The sequence below is a fragment of the Bos indicus genome, chromosome 3 (genome assembly GCF_029378745.1).
Source record: "Bos indicus isolate NIAB-ARS_2022 breed Sahiwal x Tharparkar chromosome 3, NIAB-ARS_B.indTharparkar_mat_pri_1.0, whole genome shotgun sequence".
Lineage (NCBI taxonomy): Eukaryota > Metazoa > Chordata > Mammalia > Artiodactyla > Bovidae > Bos > Bos indicus.
This window is the reverse complement of record NC_091762.1, coordinates 100,596,281-100,616,945: the sequence shown is the minus strand read 5'-3', so window position 1 is coordinate 100,616,945 and position 20,665 is coordinate 100,596,281. Positions and strand designations below refer to the sequence as shown.

The 20,665-nt window shown below is 39.0% G+C and overlaps 1 protein-coding gene and 1 long non-coding RNA gene across 5 annotated transcripts in view; one reads left to right on the top strand and one right to left on the bottom strand.

Annotated features, from left to right (window-relative positions):
* The window catches only part of IPP (intracisternal A particle-promoted polypeptide), a 37,198-nt gene extending 19,105 nt beyond the window's left edge, over positions 1-18,093 (bottom strand). Inside the window, exons 1-5 of one of the 4 annotated variants that reach the window (XR_011565901.1) lie at positions 17,918-18,093; positions 14,397-14,738; positions 11,918-12,349; positions 5,755-5,910; positions 4,157-4,324 (exon numbers count right to left, since the gene is read on the bottom strand). Coding sequence is in view for 3 of the 4 variants with exons in the window: in XM_019957555.2 (XP_019813114.1) it covers positions 4,157-4,324; positions 5,755-5,910; positions 11,918-12,349; positions 14,397-14,688 (1,048 nt within the window). In the remaining variant the exon portion in view is untranslated. The other 3 variants (XM_019957555.2, XM_019957556.2, XM_070786635.1) reach the window with 3 other exon arrangements.
* LOC139182252 (uncharacterized) lies at positions 4,234-13,274 on the top strand. The gene is made up of 2 exons (XR_011565902.1): positions 4,234-4,346; positions 12,009-13,274. It is a non-coding gene; the product is annotated as an uncharacterized lncRNA (long non-coding RNA).
* Positions 18,094-20,665: the final 2,572 nt, after the last annotated feature.

Here is a 20,665-nt window from a genome sequence, read left to right as displayed (position 1 = left end):
CACACAGGACACTGTGACCCTACATTAAACACAACAGAGTTCATGCAACACAACTGCCAAAATGTACATAAAAAACCATGAGAGTTTCAGCCAAAGATTATATAGACTTATAGTCTTTATACTGACAAGAGGTTATTGCTCAAAACTCTAATTTCTTTGTTAGAATTTTCAGATGCACCATGACATTTATTGATTTAATAAACAGTTTAATAAAGTTTTTGAGATGATTGCTTTCTCCAAAAAATAATAATCAAATATTATTTAATATCTTTCATTTTAAACTGACAATGTCATAGTTGTAAAATAATAGTAAGATTTTTGATATACAACGTTCAGTATTTGAGAATGACCCATAGAAATAAAGGGGAAAACTGGCTGTAAGAGTTAGAGATGATCTAACAAGATGCTTGCTATAAAGACAAATTACTTGAAAATAAATCTTGATATCAAAAGTGTTAGCATTTATTTCTCTTCAGATCCTTCTCTGATAATTGTTTTTCTCCCACATTCAAATTCCCTTTTATTTAATTTTTATTCATTAATCATTTTAGAATTCATAACAGTTTTAGAAACACAGTGATTTTAATTAAGAAATAAGTCCCAATGTCTAGCTGACATGGTTTTCACACACGCCACTGTCCAGAAAATTGGTTAATTAAAAATGATTCATAAGGGGATTTCCCTGGCAATAAAGTGATTAAGAATCTGCCTTGCAATGTAGGGGGTGCAGGTTCAATCCCTGGTCAGTGAACTAAGGTTCCACATGCCATGGAGCACAGCCAAAAAAAAAAAAGATTTGTAATTCAGCTTTCAGAATTAAAATTTTTTTATCACGAACATTGACCTAAATTTTGATGCTACATTTTATGAATATTTTTCATAAAACCAAACCTAAGTCTTTTGACTGGTAACAAATCACAGTGTCCCTCTGGTATGAAATATTTAATATCATATGTTTCCTTTTTCTTCTTTAAATTTTATTTATTTATGGCTGCGACTGATCTTTGTTGATGGCTCAGTAGTTGTGGTACGTGGGCTTAGCTGCTCTGCAGGCATGTGGGATCTTCCTGGACCGGGGATTGAACTGATGTCCCCTGAATTAACGGGCAGATTTACTGGACTACCGGGCAAGTCCTGTTTCCTTTTTCTTTCATTACTTTATTTAACAAATGTTTATTCGATTCAATTCAGCTCAGTCGCTAAGTTGCGTCCAACTCTTCGCAACCCCATGGACCACAGCATGCCAGGCCTCCCTGTCCATCACCAACTCCCAGAGTTTACTCAAACTCACGTCCATTGAGTCGGTGATGCCATCCAACCATTTCATCCTCTGTTGTCCGCTTCTCCTCCTGCCCTCAATCTTTCCCAGCATCAGGGTCTTTTCAAATGAGTCAGCTCATCCCATCAGGTGGCCAAAGTTTTGGAGTTTCAGCTTCAACATCAGTCCTTCCAATGAATACCCAGGACTGATCTCTTCTAGGATGGACTGGTTGGATCTCCTTGCAGTCCAATACTCTCAAGAGCCTTCTCCAACACTACAGTTCAAAAGCATCAATTCTTCAGTGTTCAGCTTTCTTTATAGTCCAACTCTCACATCCATACATGACCACTGGAAAAACCATAGCCTTGATGAGATGGACTACTGTTGACAAAGTAACGTCTCTGCTTTTTAACATGCTGTCTAGGTTGGTCATAACTTTCCTTCCAAGGATTAAGCGTCTTTTAATTTCATGCCTGCAGTCACCATCTGTAGTGATTCTGGAGGCCAAAAAAATAAACTCAGCCACTGTTTCCACTGTTTCCCCATCTATTTCCCATGAAGTGATGGGACCGGATGCCATGATCTTCGTTTTCTGAATGTTGAGCTTTAAGCCAACTTTTTCACTCTCCACTTTCACTTTCAACAAGAGGCTCTTTAGTTCTTCTTCACTTTCTGCCATAAGGGTAGTGTCATCTGCATATCTGAGCTTATTGATATTTCTTTGGGCAATCTTGATTCCAGCTTGTGCTTCATCCAGCCCAGCGTGTCTCATGATGTACTCTGCATAGAAGTTAAATAAGCAGGGTGACAATATACAGCCTTGATGTACTCCTTTCCCAATTTGGAACCAGTCTGTTGTTCCATGTCCAGTTCTAACTGTTGCTTCCTGACCTGCATACAGATTTCTCAAGAGGCAGGTCAGGTGGTCTGGTATTCCCATCTCTCTCAGAATTTTCCACAGTTTATTGTGATCTACACAGTCAAAGGCTTTGGCATAGTCAATAAAGCAGAAATAGATGTTTTTCTGGAACTCTCTTGCTTTTTCCATGATCCAGCGGATGTTGGCAATTTGATCTCTGGTTCCTCTGCCTTTTCTAAAACCAGCTTGAACATCAGGAAGTTCATGGTTCACATATTGCTGAAGCCTGGCTTGGAGAATTTTGAGCATTACTTTACTAGCGTGTGAGATGACTGCAATTGTGTGGTAGTTAGAGCATTCTTTGGCATTGCCTTTCTTTGGGATGGGAATGAAAACTGACCTTTTCCAGTCCTGTGGCCACTGCTGAGTTTTCCAAATTTGCTGGCATATTGAGTGCAGCACTTTCACAGCATCATCTTTTAGGATTTAAAATAGCTCAGCTGGAATTCCATCACCTCCACTAGCTTTGTTCATAGTGATGCTTCCTAAGGCCCACTTGACTTCACATTCCAGGATGTCTGGCTCTAGGTGAGTGATGACACCATCATGATTATCTTGGTCGTGAAGATCTTTTTGTACGGTTCTTCTGTGTATTCTTGCCACCTCTTCTTAATATCTTCTGCTTCTGTTAGATCCATACCATTTCTGTCCTTTCTTGAGCCCATCTTTGCATGAAATGTTCCCTTGGTATCTCTGATTTTCTTGAAGAGAGCTCTAGTTTTTCCCATTCAATTTTTTCCCTCTATTTCTTTGCACTGATCACTGAAGAAGGCTTTCTTATCTCTCCTTGCTATTCTTTGGAACTCTGCATTCAAATGGGTATATCTTTTCTTTTCTCCTTTGCTTTTCACTTCTCTTCTTCACAGCTATTTATAAAGTCTCCTCAGACAGCCATTTTGCTTTTTTGCATTTCTTCTTCTTGGGGATGGTCTTGATCCCTGCCTCCTGTACAATGTCACAAACCTCCGTCCATAGTTCTTCAGGCACTCATCTATCAGATCTAGGCCCTTAAATCTATTTCTCACTTCCACTGTATAATCATAAGGGATTTGATTTAGGTCATACCTGAATGGTCTGGTGGTTTTCCCTACTTTCTTCAATTTCAGTCTGAATTTGGCAATAGGGAGTTCATGATCTGAGCCACAGTTAGCTCCTGGTCTTATTTTTGCTGACTGTATAGAGCTTCTCCATCTTTGGCTGCAAAGAATATAATCAATCTGATTTCGGTGTTGACCATCTGGTGATGTCCATGTGTAGAGTCTTCTCTGTGTTGTTGGAAAAGGGTATTTGCTATAACCAGTGTGTTCTCTTGGTAAAACTCTATCAGCCTTTGCCCTGCTTCGTTCTGTACTCCAAGGCCAAATTTCCCTGTTACTCAAGGTGTTTCTTGACTTCTTACTTTTGCATTCCAGTCCCCTATAATGAAAAAGACATCTTTTTGGGGTGTTAGTTATAAAAGGTCTTGTAGGTCTTCATAGAACCGTTCAACTTCAGTTTCTTCAGCATTACTGGTCAGGGCATAGACTTGGATTACCGTGAAACTGAATGATTTGCCTCGGAAACTAACAGAGATCATTCTGTCGTTTTTGAGATTGCATCCAAGTACTGCATTTCAGACTCTTGTTGACTATGACAGCTACTCCATTTCTTCTAAGGGATTCTTCCCCACAGTAGTAGATATAATGGTCAGTATTAGATTATAATGAGTTAAATTCACCCATTCCAGTCCATCCTAGTTCGCTGATTCCTAAAACATCGACATTTACTCTTGCCATCTCCTCTTTGACCACTTCCAATTTGCCTTGATTCATGGACCTAACATTCCAGGTTTCTATGCAATATTGCTCTTTACAGCATAAGCACAACTACATCTATATATACTCCAGAGTATCCAGCAAAATATATAAGGCATTTAAGAATGTAGTCAACTTAAGAGTTATAGTCTAAAAATGGAAATAAGACATTTTTATTATTACCTCCAATTGCGTAGACCATTCCTCCCAGAACTGCTACTCCCAGTCCACATCGAGCCTGATGAAGTGAAGACACAGTGGTCCAGTACTGGCTAAAGGTGTCAAAACGTTCTACACAACTGAGGGCTCTGCTATCGCTCCAACGACCCCCCTGCAATCGAGTATATCCACCTGAATAAAGAAAGGAAAGCAGGTACACAGCAAATCCCTTACTGCTAAATATGGAAATGGTAGTAACAAGAAAAATCTAGCCCTCTACATCTAGATTTTCAATAACTACTGCATAGTAAGGAATACATACTTTAGAGTCTGTCAGATGCACATCTATTATTCTTAAATGTACCAAGTCCTAAAAGATGATGGCTTAAATGCAATGAATTCAACCACAATATTCTACCACCTGGTCCTGGTCATAACTAAATGTTAGATAAAATGTAAATCTAGGAACTTGTTATCTAGGAAGTTTCATTGTGATTTCTATTCATGCACTGAGTCTTAGTTGTGTCACAAGAGATCTTTCATTGTGACATGCAGACCCTAGTGTAGAGCCTGGGCTCAGTATCTGCAGCTTGAGAGGTCAGTGCTTGTGGCACATGGGCTCTAGAGCTTGTGGGCTAAGCAGCTGCAGTGTGCAGACTTAGCTGCTCCATAGCATATGAGCTCTTACTTCCCCACCCAGAGACCGAACCTGTCTTCCCTGTACTGCAAGGTGGATTCTTAACCACTGAACCACCAGGGAAGTCCCTATTAATATCTTTTTCAATTAAAAAATAGTGAGGGTTGAAAGCCTTGTTTAACTGAACATCCCATTATAAAAAAGGTTAATGAATACTCAAAAATTATAATTTATATATAACAGTATATATAAAATTACACATGCAATGACATACATAGTATAAATTATGTTATACATAAAGTTCTTATATATAAATTAATTATGTATATAAATCTGGACAATTTGTTGTTGATATATATCAACATTTTAAATTCTATTTTAAATATTTTTTTTAATAGAGGAAATTCCCTGGCAGTCCAGTGTTTCAGACTCTGTGCTTTCACTGAGGTGGCCCAGGTTAAATTCCTAGTCAGAGAACTAAGATCCCTCAAGCTGTACAGCATGGCCAAAAAACTACACTACACTATACTACACTATAATAAAATACAAAATGTCCATACAATATTCCTTTGGATTGTCCTGCATCTCCACACTTTGGAGACCACTAGTTCCTGTTATCCCTAAAGACCATCTCAGACGCTGTGAATAGTTAATATGTTTGAGATTTATTTTCCTATTTCTCACTAGAATTCAAATATTACTTTTTAAAGCCACATATCTTAGGCAATTATTTGATAATAATTGGGTATCTAAGAACGCAAAGATTTAAATCACCAAATAATAGACATCAAATAAATATCTTTATTCTTAGATGTGTCCACTATACTATATAAATGCAATTTCTAAATCTGCAGCCTGTATGTGAAATTAAATATGCCTATTTGACATACATGCATATTCTCACATGTTTAATAATAACAAAACTTTTAAAGGTTTTGATCCTGAAAATAAAGATAATTTATATTACTTTTTAAAAGGTTCTCACCTACTGCATACAGGTACTTTCTTGCTTTCTTCCGAGGTCGAACCTTAGATGTCTGCAGAAAACTACAAAATTTGTTCTCTTTGGGAGATTTGCACACCTCACAGTACTCTTTCAAAAGTGTTTGCAATGCAACACGAAGATTAAAATCAGGTATTCCTAAAGTAATGTTGAAAAAGATGTTTTAATCAACTTTTAAACAATATCGAAAAGACTTATTTCCATGAAAATGAAATACATTTAACAATCAAAAAATGAAAGCTCATCATCAAACATTGGAATTTGTTTCCTACAATACCAAATATTTTTTTTACAGCTTCGGGGTACTGGAGTTTCAGCTTCAGCATCAGTCCTTCCAAAGAACACCCAGGACTGATCTCCTCTAGGATGGACTAGTTGGATCTCCTTGCAGTCCAAGGGACTCTCAAGAGTCTTCTCCAACACCACAATTCAAAAGCATCAACTCTTCGGTGCTCAGCTTTCTTCACAGTCCAATTCTGACATCCATACATGACCACTGGAAAAACCATAGCCTTGACTAGACAGACCTTTGTTGGCAAAATAATGTCTCTGATTTTGAATATGCTATCTAGGTTGGTCATAACTTTTCTGCCAAGGAGTAAGCGTCTTTTAATTTTATGGCTGAAATCACCATCTGCAGTGATTTTGGAGCCCAGAAAAATAAAGTCTGACACTGTTTCCACTGTTTCCCCATCTATTCACCATGAAGTGATGGGATCGGATGCCATGATCTTCGTTTTCTGAATGTTGAGCTTTAAGCCAACTTTTTCACTCTCCTCTTTCACTTTCATCAAGAGGCTCTTTAGTTCTTCACTTTCTGCCATAAGGGTGGTGTCATCTGCATATCTGAGGTTACTAGTATTTCTCCTGGCAATCTTGATTCCAGCTTGTGCTTCTTCCAGCCCAGCGTTTCTCAGTGGTAGCCAAAATCCGCAGTAGTGAGATATATCCTTGGTTGGGTAAGTAGGTCTTGATATCAGATCAATAATTGCATCTCACCAAGAGAGAGGTCAGAGTCCAGGCCCATAGGCAAGGACCTTAGCCTGAGCAGATATCTATTCTTTCACCACCCTCTTGCCTCAAGCTAGAAAGAAGTGGTGAGAACACAATACATAGCAATTAAATTTTAGGTGGGATAAAGAGAGTAGTAATATCAAGATTGCCAGGAGAAATATCAATAACCTCAGATATGTAGATGTGTATGTGTGCATGCTAAGTCACTTCAGTCATGTCAACTCTGTGCGACCTTATGGACTGTAGCCCACCAGGCTCCTCTGTCCAGGGGATTCTCCAGGCAAGAATACTGGAGTGGCTTGCCATGCCCTCCTCCAGGGGATCTTCCCAACCCAGGGATCGAACCAGGACCATCTCCTTTGTAATTAGCAGGTGGATTCTTTACCACTAGGTGGGAAGCCCCCAGATATGCCGATAACACTACCCTTAAGGCAGAAAGCAAAGAGGAACTAAAGGGCCTCTTGATGAGGTGAAAGAGGAGAGTGAAAAAGCTGGCTTAAAACTCAACATTCAGAAAACTAAGATCATGGCATCTGGTTCTATCACTTCATGGCAAATAGATGGGGAAACAGTGGAAACAGTGACAGACTTTATTTTCTTGGGCTCCAAAATCGCTACAGATGGTGACTGCAGCCATGAAATTAAAAGACGCTTGCTCCTTGGAAGAAAAGCTATGATAAACCTAGACAGCGTATTAAAAAGTAGAGACATTATTTTGCTGACAAAGGTCTGTATAGTCAAAGCTATGGTTTTTCCAGTAGTCATGTACGGATGTGAGAGTTGGACCATACAGAAGGCTGAGTGCTGAAGAATTGATGCTTTTGAACTGTGATGTTGGAGAAGGCTCTTGAGAATCCCTTGGACAGCAAGATTAAACTAGTCAATCCTAAAGGAAATCAATTGTAAATATTCATTGGAGGGACTGATGCTGAGGCTGAAGCTCCAATACTTTGCCCACCTGATGTGAAGAACTGACTCAGTGGAAAAGACCCTGATGCTGGCAAAGATTGAAGGCTGGAGACGAAGGGGACAACAGGGGAACAAGATGGTTGGATGGCATCACCAACTATCACCAACTCAATGGACATGAGTTTGAGTAAGCTCTGGGAGATGGTGAAGGACAGGGAAGCCTGGCGTGCTGCAGTCCATGGGGTCCGCAAAGAGTTGAACACAACTGAGCAACAACAACAAATACCAAGATAGAAAATGTGTCATGGAGAATTATCAGAGCAAGCAGATTTGAACAGAGTTGCCAAATTAAGCATGAGCAGTATATCAAGAAATAGCAATACAACTATTTAAATATACCCCAGAAAAAAAAAAGAGAAAGTGACTGAAGAATTCAGTTTGGAAGAAAACATTAGCCACATAACAGAAACAGATTCTCTATATACAAGATAGAGTTATTTTTAAGAATAAAGATCCTATATGCAAAAAAAAAAAAGGCTCAAAGACAAAATGAGGTGCATTGCTAAGGAAATAAAGTGACAGTAGTGCAGACATAATAAATTAGAAGCAAGAAACTAATTAGACAAAAATCAAATTGGCAATTTGGAGTAAAGACTTAAGAAAACAAATGTGAGCATAGAGCAAAAGACAAAATATTTTAACATTCAGTTCAGTTGCTCAGTCATGTCCGACTTTTTGCAACCCCATGAACTGCAGCATGCCAGACCTCCCTATCTATCACCAACTCCGGGAGTTTACTCAACAACTCATGTCCATTGAGTCAGTGATGCCATCCAGCCATCTCATCCTCTGTTGTCCCCTTCTCCTCTCGCCTTCAGTCTTTCCCAGCATCAGGGTCTTTTCCAATGAGTCAGTTTCTCACATTTGGTGTCCAAAGTATTGGAGTTTCAGCTTCAATATCAGTCCTTCCAATGAATATTCAGGACTGATTTCCTACATTATAAGATGATAAATACGAAAGACAAAAAAGTTTCCAATACAAGGATGAAGACCACCAAAGGAAACGTTAGAAATATTCAGGAATTTCACAAAGGAAAAATTTTCCAAAATGAAGGAAAAATTGCTGCATACCACAGGGCATGACCAAAAAAAGGAAAAGGGTATATGATATAGTCTAAGGAAAAATGGCAAATTTGAACACAAATCAAGAATAATGAAAGAGAATTCTTTAGCCATCCAAGCAGAAAAAGCAAGTCATTGGGGAAAAAAAAAACACTCCTTACAAACGTAGGGTGGAGGTAGAGGTGGGGGGAATGCTCAAAAATTAAGCATATTGTACCCACACAAATATCTGTTAAATTTAAAAGGTAACAGAAATTCTCAGATATGAGGAAAAAAATCAGCAAATACAGTAATCATGAACCTTTCTTAGAAAAAAAAAATCTTGGTGATGAAATTTAACCAACCAAATGACGAATCAAAAAAGAAAGCTCAGGGAATTCCCTGGCAGTCCAGTAGTTAGGATTCGGTGCTTTCACTGTGATGACCTGGGTTCAATCCCTTGTGGAGGAAGTAAGATCCTGCAAGCAGTGCTGCAGGGCCCCAAAATAAAGGAAAGTTCAGGAACAAAAAGCCTACTGTTAAAAAACTGGTACAGAGCATTAAATCCACTTAAATATACAATAAAAGCACAGAGCTAGGAGGATTTGAAAAGTATCTATATAAGGGCTATGTAGACCTTGAAGCAGGTAAGGAGAAAAATAACAATACTAATTACCTCATATTTCACAGCAGAGAATCTAAACTTTAAAATTGAAACACAAAATGAAACTATGGTTTCACCTTTTAATGAAGCTCATCTTTTTGTTTTTATTATGTAAAAACTTTTTAGAATGAATACTTCTTGGGATTAAATAAACATTTATCTAATTAGTTTCTTCTTTGTTAACTTTTAGTGAGATTTAGGTATATTTTTTGTATTATAAATAGTATGATAGAATGATTCTTATTCTTGTAAATTTTTTTTCTATCCATCCTTGCAACCATACACCCACCCATCATCCATTCTCCTATACAGAGACATCTAGAATGATGTTTAATGAATGTTAATTATAACTCTTTCTGTATGGTGAACTTTGGGTTATCTGTTGTTTGCTTTTTTAATAATTTATTACCTAAAGTTTTTATAAGAGCATGTACCATTTTTAAAAAGTAAAATCATTCTCTAAAATGCAAGAAAAAGATATGTTATCATATACTAATAATATTAAATTACCTGAATTATACACCATAGGGGAAAATCTACACATTTCACATAATACAATTTAACCATTTCAATGAAGTCTTTTGCTCCCTCATTGAATTTTGTGGTAGAGTCTCATTAGTTTTCTGTATAAATTGTCCATCTTTTCTCTAAAAAGATCAGAGATAAAGTTTCAAAAATACTGAAAAATAGTAAGGTTGCCTTTGGAAAATATCCTCCATTTATTTCTCCCTTGCTTCCCTGCAGTTGTATTCCAGTGAAATGTCCTTAGGTGATAACTACTGGGCAGTACAAGACTTTAATATTATGACACTAAAAAGCCATAGGAAAACATGCCCCAATTCCAGGGAACTTCCCTTCAGTACTTCGTATCTGCAGCACTTTGCAAAAGTCAACTCAACCATGAAAGCCTTTGTCCCACTCCTAACTTCTCACATGATACACACAAAAAACATGTCTGGATAATTCTTCTCTTGCTTTAGCATTTAAATATAGTCAGTCTTCATTTTTTGTAGATTCTTTACTTATGAATACATCTACTCACTAACATGAATTTTCAACCCAAATCAACACTCACAGCGCTTTCTTGCTGGTTCACAGACATGCCATACAGTGGCAAAAAATTTGAATCACCTAACATCCATGCTTCCAGGTGAGACCGAAAGAGGCGACATTCTGCCATCGTATTTCAGTTCTCACTATAAACAATTGTCCTCTTCACATTCTATTTAGCATCATGGCACTTTGTATTTTCTGTTGGCCTTTTCACTGTTTAAAACAGTCCCTAAGCATACTGTGAAAGTACCATGTCTAGTGTTTGTAAGTGCAAGAAGGCTGTGATGTGTCTTGCAGAAGCCTAACGTGTTAGGCTTCACTCAGCCTTCAGTTGTAGTTTTGTTGGCCATGAGTTTAATGAATCAACAGTATATATTAAATGAGGGGGTTTTGACAGACGCACACAAAAAAACAAGTTTATGTATTGATCAGGTGACAAAAATTTTGTGACCAGAGGCTTGTAAGAACTTACCTCATGCTTTTCTTAGGAACAATGGTTCAGTATTTGCTGATCACTGTTCTTGGTAAATTTATAGAGGATAACTACCACAAATAGTAGTAGTCAGTGAGAACTAACTATATAGTAGTAGTAGTAGTCAGTGAGTAATGACTATATATATGAATAATGAGAATTAATGATATATACATTAATACAAGATATCACTGAGAAAAAATTACAAATTTCTGTTGACACTGTTAAGAGTGGAAAAACCTAAAAATCCACATTAAATATAATTATATCATATAATTACAACTTTAATGCTAATACTATAATTAATTCATAGTAAAATATTTGTAATTCAGTCACATCCTAAATGACAAGAGTTAAAGCTTCAAATCTTGAAACTGGTCCAAAGTAGTTTTTAAAAATAAATTTAAATATTATTTTTCTAATATAAAGATAAAATTTATTTTATACTATGGTGAAAAGTGTTTTCAAAGTTTAGAACTTAAATATATTCAAAGGCTACATAGAAGCTGTATTATTATATCAATATACAATTAATTTTATAATGAGAGGACTTATAGGATGTATTGAGTTTTGGTTTTGTGTTCAGCATATATAGTTTTCCTTAAATGTTTAGGTTTTGCTGAATTTTTCAAAGTGGCAAGAAGAAATCTTATGCTAAAATAATTAGTACTACTACCAAAAATAGCCGCAGTATTTTAGCTCTGTCAATAAATTCCTCTCCCTTGGTAGTTAACCTCAAGATAAAGATCTGATTAAAATATGCAGAAATACTGAAATGCTACTGTACCTACAAAATACAAAAGTTGTATCTTACATATAATAACCATTCAATAAATGTTTGCTATTGAAGTGAAAAATGAAAACACTATCACATTTCAAAGAGAGGAAAGGTCACTGGATAAAACTAATTTAACATGGAACAAAAAAATTACCTTCTATGTACTTTACAAGTCTCTGAGGAGGTAATAAAGGGAATCGAATTGGGTCCAGCACTTCCACCACATGTTTTCTTCTCTTTCCTAGATCTTTCAGTATCCACTGCATTGCAGCTAAGAAGACCTGGTATTCATCCTCGATGCTAAGCTCTTCACTTCGCAAAATTTTGATCAGCTGATCTTTTGTAAGTGCCAGGAACTCTTCCCCACTATGCACCTCCAAGAAATGGACATGAATGTAGTTTTCTGTAAATTCCAGAAGATCATGGCAGGCAATCTGCTCAGAGAACTGAAAGATCCCAATGCAGTTCAGTGGATCAATTTGTCCTTTCAGAAATTCACAGCAAAGATTAACGACTTCAGTCAACTGTAGCATGTCTGCTGCAACAATCAACTCCTGGACATTATTCACGCCTATGTTCACTATACCTAGGGAAGTAGGGAGACAAAATGACCAATAACATAAAACAAACATTTGACTTATATTCAAAAAGCATTATACTTGATTCCACTGATAGCTCAGGCTTTGTGGGGGTAGATGAATACTAAGTAAAAGGCAACAAAGAACTTGTAGAAAGGTGCAAAACCTAAGTGATAATAGTACTGCACATGCATGGAGCACTTAACAATGAACCAGGCACAGCATAATTGCTCTATACATTCACTTAACCCTCCATATAACCCCATACAGTAGGATTTCCCCCTTATATTAAGAAAACAGAATTGGAAAGTTAAAGTAACTCAACTCTTTGTCACACGGTTAAGTGAGATGCAATGTAGGGAGTGACATCAAAGTCCATGCTTTTAACATAGGGCTATATGCATCTAACAAACATTTGACTGAGGCACAGGAGTGAGTAAGACATGGGCCATATTCTTCATTACAATCAAGTGCCATATAAATGTTAATTTTTAATGTGAGGTAAAACCAAGAGTCCATAACATATGAGAAGTTTTAAGCATTTAACATTTAAGTAACTATATATACCAATCTCCTTCCAGAGGGCTTCACTTTCATATACTTATATGATGACTTTGGAAAGAGATCAAATACTCAATTATATTTAGAAAGAAAAGGATAAACTCTCCATTCAATCTTTTTCTTTTTTTTTTTTTGACCTAGCTGGGTCTTAGTTGCAGCATAGGGAATCTTTGTTGCTGTGTGCAGGATCTAGTTCCCTGACCAGGGATTGAAACTGGGCCCCCTGCATTGGTTGACTGGATTCTTAACCAATGAACCACCAGGGAAGTCCCTCCATTCAATCTCATAATTTCCCTTTATCCCTTTTAAAACATTCAACTAAACTGTGTGTTTGTATTCTCAATTAGATTTATAAAGTCTGTTAAGAAAAAGCTTGCCCTTTCTGTATTTCTAAACACAAGAAAAAGCTTGCCCTTTCTGTATTTCTAAGAGTCATGTCCGACTCTTTGCGACCCCATGGACTACAGCCTATCAGGCTCCTCTGTCCATGGGATTTTCCAGGCAAGAGTGCTGGAGTGGATTGCCATTTCCTTCTCCAGGGGATCTTCCCGACCCAGAAATAGAACCCGGGTCTCCTGCATTGCAGGCAGACGCTTTACCGTCTGAGCCACCAGGGAAGCCCCTTCTAAACACTACGTGCCCCCAAAATTTATTATATATGAATGAATGGCCAAAGACACTACGGTGAGAGGGAGAATATGGCTTGTTAAATGCAAATAGGGAATTTTCCAAAAGTATAAGAAATGGAATTCACCATGGGAATAAACAGTAGTGGCTGCAGAGAAACCTAAGACTTAATTGAATGAAATGAGAGTTCATTACAAATTTGGAGAAGATAACATCATGGGTTGTGATGGAAGGTAACTGAAGGAATGGTATTGGATGAAGCCAAGGATTACTTAAGAGTAACAAAAAGAATGCCCTACAACTTAGTAAGTCTTTACAGGTTATTAAAAGCCCTTTTACAGCAACAACAACAAAAAAACAAAATACTCAATCAAAAAATGGTCAGAAGACCTAAATAGGTATTTCTCCAAAGAAGACATACAGATGGCCAACAGGCACATGAAAAGATGTAAGGCAGAAAAGTATAAAAATGAAAATCAAACGTTTTCCCATACACAGACATACACTATTTTTTTTCTGACTTGCCAGTAGTGTGGAGCCCTAACCCCTGATGCCTGGGAATTCCCTATATTAACACTTTAGTGTATCTCTTTCAAATCTAGTTTTCCATATGTATTTACACTACATATAATACTTACATGGGCTTCCCTGGTGGCTCAGTGGTAAAGAATCTGCCTGCCAATGCAGGAGTCACGGGTTCAATCCCTGGGTCAGGAAGATCCCCTGGAGAAGGAAATGGCAACCCACTCCAGTATTCTTGCCTGGGAAATCCCATGGATAGAGGCGCCTGGCAGGCTATAGTCCACAGGGTTGCAAAAGTCAGACACAACTTAGCAACTAAACAACAACAATATAATACTTACATACCTGTGTAAATGAAATCTAAAAGTATTTGAAAGATTCCAGCTTCAATTCCTAGAATCTGTACAACATCTTTCGAGGACTCCTTCATTCCTCCAGTGAACAAAGCTGCAAAGTAAGGACTACTGGCAGCCAAAACCAGCCGATGAACTTTAAAAGTTTCCTTCCCAACTTGCAGCTCCACATCACAGAAATGCTCTCCATTCCTCATTTTATTGATCTGAGCCAAGATGAGTTGAGCATGTTTATCTAATGAAAAATGACTATCACCAGCCTTGGCACAGCCCTCATTAGCCATGATGATGATAGATCAATTAAAAGGACTGTGGCCCATAATCTGGTCCTACCCTGAAAAAAAGAAAGAGACCAAGCAACAAGTTTTTGTGTTTAGCATGTCTTCTGTTCATATACATATGAAACATTCCCTATCCTCAAGGAAATGAAAATCTATTTAGGGACATAAAACACACATGAAACTAATAAGGACTAAACTGTGTGGTGCTATTCCTAACAGGGTTTCAGAGAAGGGAGTGAATAATACGGTCTAAAATAACTGGAGAACGCCTCACAGCAGAAATGGAACCCCAACTGGATATTGAGTGACAGTGTATTAAGGTATGAGGAGACGGTGAACTAAAGAAAACAAGGAAAGGCACAAAGGTAGAAGGATAGCCTTGTACACTGTGGTAAGGAAGCACACACGGCAGTCAAAACGAACTTTCAAAAAGCAATTGTGGGGCTTCCCTGGTGGCTCAGTAGAAAAGAATCTGCCTGCCAATGCAAGAAACATGAGTTTGACCCCTAGTCCAGGAAGATCTACATGCAGAGGAGCAACTAAGCCCATGCACCACAACTACTGAGCCTGTGCTCTAGAGCCCAGGAATCACAATTACTGAGCCCAGATGCCCTAGAGCCCATCCTCTGCAACACAGAAGCCACCACAATGAGAAGCCCAAGGACCACAACTACAGAGTAGCCCCAGCTCACCACAACTAGAGAAAAGCCAGTGCAGCAAGACCCAGCACAGCCAAAAATAAATAAATGAGTAATTTTTTTTTAAAAAAAAGGAACTTAAGTGTTCTCTTTTTTTTTTTTAAGCAATTGTGATCAGGCCAACTGTCTGCTTAAAATCCTTCAATTTGTTCACTTCCTTTAGCACAAAAAAGACCTTCAAATTTCATCTCTGTCTACCCATCCAATCCTACCTCCTATAATCCTCTTTGAATACTTTTAATACTCCAATAAAATCTAACAGTTTGCAGTTCTCTAAAGGCATCTCTTTCATGATACCCTTTCCCAGCTTTTCTGTCTGGATCTTTGTTATAATTAAAGACTGTTCAAACTTAATATCCTCCAGGAAATCTTCCCTGTTCCTCTCTCCTCTGGGTTTGGTGCTCACCCTAACCATACCTAATTTACCGCCCATTATCACAATCTGGGGGCTTCTCTAGTAGCTTAGTGGTAAAGAATCCACCTCTAGGAGATGCAGGTTTGATCCCTGGGTCAGGAAGATCTCCTGGAGAAGGAAATGGCAACCCACTCCAGTTTGCCCAGAAAATCCCATGAACAGAGCCTAGCAGGCCATGGGGTTGCAAGAGAGTTAGACTTCCTTGTCACCCTACTCCCTATGAACACACACATAGGGAGTAGGACTGAAAGCTCTCCAGAGAGCTCAAAAAACAAGTCTGAAACACGACTATTGTCGTGTTTATTCTTAATAAACCTATAAAGGTTCATGTTCAAACTTGCTTGACTTTTCAGAAAGTCCTTACTTTCTGAAAGTTCCCTGAAAGACAATTCTTTTGGAACTATCTTTCATAGCTGTGAAATAATAATAGCTTAGGTTGTTTTTGTTTAATTCTGACAACTTTTTTACACATTATGCCAATTGTAATTCTCACAATAATTAAGAGGCTGGAAGAAAAGATATTGTTATTCGAAATAAGAGAAGGAAACTGAAGCTCAGTTTCCCAAAGACACAGTGTTAGTACAATGACAGTCCTAATATTTAAACCCAGGTCTGACTCTAAATCCTGGGGTTTTCCCATCATATCATGTGCACAGAAAGAGCTTTGAAACCCAGGCAAGTAAGTTTGAACATGAACCTTTATAGGTTTATTAAGAATAAACATGACAATAGTCATGTTTCAGACTTGTGTTTTGAGCTCTCTGGAGGATATGCTAAGAGGTAGGAAAGTCTTAGAAAAGAGACTTCCAGCTTCAACAATGAGAATCAAAGGGATAAATCCAAGTTACTTTTTGAAAAAAGAAACCATGAGATCCAGTTATATAAGAGGTATCGAGATGAAGCACAAGAGAAATCTAAGATGACAAAGGCATTTAGGTATCAAGGAAAACTAGTCGACTAACAGAAATGGTGGGAGCAGCTAAGTTTTCAGCATTCAGTAAAACTTATCAAAGTAAAAATAACTAAGCTGATTATTATGATTACTTAGGAATTAACTTCTTGAGAAACTTGACTGAAAAGTTCCAAGGTAGCTGCTAAAACTTCACATCAGCACCAACATAAATGTCAATATATTACATTTAACTTACACAGAAAAAGTGTATTTCTCTCTAGATAGAAATTTGATCTGCAGATATTATTAAACATGGCACCGCAGTCAGGCTTTTTCTGTTTTAGATTTCTTCCTGTCAGCAGATTCTGGAATCAGCGATTTGTTTAATTACAAGGTACCTCCTCTGCCTCCAACTTCAGGGCATCAAGCATAGCTTGAGATAAAACGCTGCCTCTTGGTACAAAAAAGTGACTGAATATCCATCCACTCTGGCAGCAGACAGCAGAAATCCTCCTTCACTACTACTACGCTTCTTAGTAACTGCTGATACTATCCCACGGCCAGTGCAGTAATTCATTCCAAAAGAAGATACGTGGTGTCACCCCATTTCCAAAAGGAAAGAGCTTAATATAGGGCCATCGCATAGGGGTGTAAGGGACGCGCCTCAACAGACACAAATTTGAAAGGTGGATTATTAAGGAAATGGTGGAGACGCTCAGAGGAAGCAAAGAGAATCTATGTTTAGTGGCCTCAAAATCACTGCTTCGAGCATCTGGAAGCTGCTTCACTCAGCAAAGGGTGTCAAAAAGAAGCCCAGGACGAGCGAGCGTCCAAAAAAAAAAAGAGGCTCTTTGTGCTTGATTTGGAGGCTGGACCCCGAGAGCTACTCCTGGGATGCTGCGCCACTAAAGGCAGATAAACGATCTGGCCCTACCTAAACGGCCGGGAAGGCATCTCAGATGGCTCTGGCATGAGGTCTGACGAAATCAGACCGGCCGGGGCTCGGCCTCGGATTCCCCAGTAGGGGCGGGGAGACGAGAAGCAGGTGGAGACCGGACTAGACGACGCTCCGGTGAGGGCGAAAACACTTCGATTATTAGAGGCATGCCTGAACGGCAGGAGGAAGCCAGTTCCAGAGGCTCCTCGCACGCTCCTCCACAAAGACAGAGGCGAGGACGAAACTCCCAACCCAGTCACAGATGCCCCCGGGACGCGGGCCCTTCTTACCCGCCGCTTCCCCTTCCCGCCGGCGCCCGCTCAGGCTCTGCGCGCGCAGCCGCGATCCGCTAGCGCGCAGAGTGGGCGGGGAAAGCCCGGCGGGGTGACTAGGCAGTGCGGTCCGCGGCCGGGTGCTGGAGGTGAGGCGGGTCTGGGGAGTGGGCCTGTCCGCTTCGCTGGCCAGGCCCGTCTGCGCGTGCGCACTGCTCTTCCGCTCCCGGGGAGCGGCGCCTCCTGGTGCTACTTTGCGGCGGCGCTCGGCTGGTGCTTGATTACTCACAGGCAACGGTCCAGCGGCCAGCCTAACCCGCCTGTGGAGGCTGGCGGACTCGCCGTTTCCACGCCGCCTACCCTTTCTCGATTCTTGTGGCGTCCCAGACAGCCAGCGATCATCCGTGCTGAGAGTCGGGACCTAGTCTCCTCACGCAGCCTCTGACGCTGCTCCCAGAGAGTCCACAACTGTCTAGATGTGGCTCAGACGGTAAAGAACCAGCCCGCAATGAGGGAGACCTGGGTTCTGTCCCCGGGTTGGGAAGATCCCCTGGAGAAGGGAATGGCTACCTACTCCAGACGGGCCTGGTGCAGGCCATGGTGTTGCAAAGAAACGGACACGATTGAGCGACGAACACTTTCTCTTCACATAAAGGACTTAGAGTTTGCACTTCCAGGCCTATCCATCCCTCCAAAACTGTTGAGTACCCCACAGAGAGAACATTCAGAGTAGAAGTCAGTCCAAGACCTGGATAAAGTCATTTCTGCAGTGAAAGGAATTACAAGTTTATCTATCATTTCCTTTTCTGCTAGGTACAATGTTTTCCTCTTTTTTTGTTATGTATTTATTTGTAAGAATCTTTCTTAGAAATTCTGTAGCCCTGTTATTTAAGTTTGCAACAAATAATTTTCCTCAGGGAGGTTTACAAAGCAGCATACTTCTCATTTGCATGTGTGTCTCTGAAGAGGAAAACTGTGGAATCTTTTCAAAATGATACACACACAGACACACACACACAACACCCCCACATGCCCCGCATTCCTCACTCACTACCCGACACTTCTCAATTCCTTGCCATTCACTCAGATCATCTTCTGAGTCTCTGCACTGTGAGTGGATGTCTACTTTGACTGAAGGGACAACTTAAACGTCCAGTTATTGAAACTGTTGAACCTCATAATGTGGCACATTTTTAAATGGCTTTCAAACCTTTTGACCCCAGCCCACAGTGAACAAAAATATTCTATAACAAATCCGATAACCACATGCATACCACATAGATAAATAAAACAAAAATTTCACAAAACTCGTGTTGGAGAGGGGGAAATTTCCCCCTCTGTGCATCTTGATTTCTTGTGGCTGGACTGGTAATAAAATGACACAAGACAAAACTTAGGAAAAAAAGAAACAATTTTAATTGTTCACAAGACCACTCATAGAAAGGGGCCTAAGAAGTGGCTAAAGCAGATAGCTTTTATAATTTTAGACAGAAAAATTTATGAGGAATTGACAGGACAAAGAAACTAGGTTTTGGGAGTTCTATTAGCGAAAAATCTAAACAGAGTTTGGGCTTGGGGTAGTAAATTAGAGGAAGTAATAGTTTGTTTATACAGGCTTGCTGGTCTGAATTCCCTATCTCTGGAGATAAGAGTGTTCTTCTAGCTCCATATGCAGGGAGTGCACCTGTCACATGAGAGATTTATTTCCTGCTTTCAGGGAGATAGAAAGAAGGGTCAGAGTGTCCCTCTTGTGTTGGCCATCTCTTAAGCTACTTTAATTCAAAATAATCAATATGCCACTGAGGTATATTTGTGTGCAGCTACCCAGGACCCCAACACATAATTATACTTACTACCAACAATGCACTAAATTTCTATTGCTTCTTTTTTATTTCTTACAAAAAAAAAAAAAAGATGCTGAAAGGGAATTGCTGTTGGGAAAAATTGTCAAAGATGGAAATGAACAAAAGATACTTTCCAATGTAAGCCTGGGCATTGAGCATTTTCTAAGTAGGAAGGATTCAAATCCAAAGGGATGTCTTTCTGTCAACTGAAATAGTTTACAAGAAAACTTACAGTATTTAAAATAATTCTTGTCCACCTTGAGGAAAAGATACTCCCAAGCATTATATTTTATTGACCTATAGGATAGTAAACCACTTTTGCCTCTGTTAGTGAATTCATTTTAATATTCTTGTTTCTTTGCAAATTCATACAACATTCCTGTAACATTTTACTGGCTCCCTCTTTAATTAATGAGGTAAATAGCATGTTTTTCCTTTTATTTTATATGTTTGTGAAAATCATCATTTTACCTTTCAGGAAATTATACCTCAGCACCACTAAAATTAATTCCACAGTTTACTATAGTATTGCAATATGTATTGAATCACAAGATGGAATCAAGATTTTCGGGAGAAATACCAATAACTTCAGATATGCAGATGATACCACCCTTATGGCAGAAAGCAAAGAGGAACTAAAGAGCCTCTTGATGAAGGTGAAAGAGGAGAGTGAAAAAGCTGGCTTTAAAATCAACATTCAGAGGAGAACATAGGCAAAACACTCTCCGACATACATCACAGCAGGATCCTCTATGACCCACCTCCCAGAATATTGGAAATCAAAGCAAAAATAAACAAATGGGACCTAATTAAACTTAAAAGCTTCTGTACAACAAAGGAAACTATTAGCAAGGTGAAAAGGCAGCCTTCAGAATGGGAGAAATTAATAGCAAATGAAGCAACTGACAAACAACTAATCTCA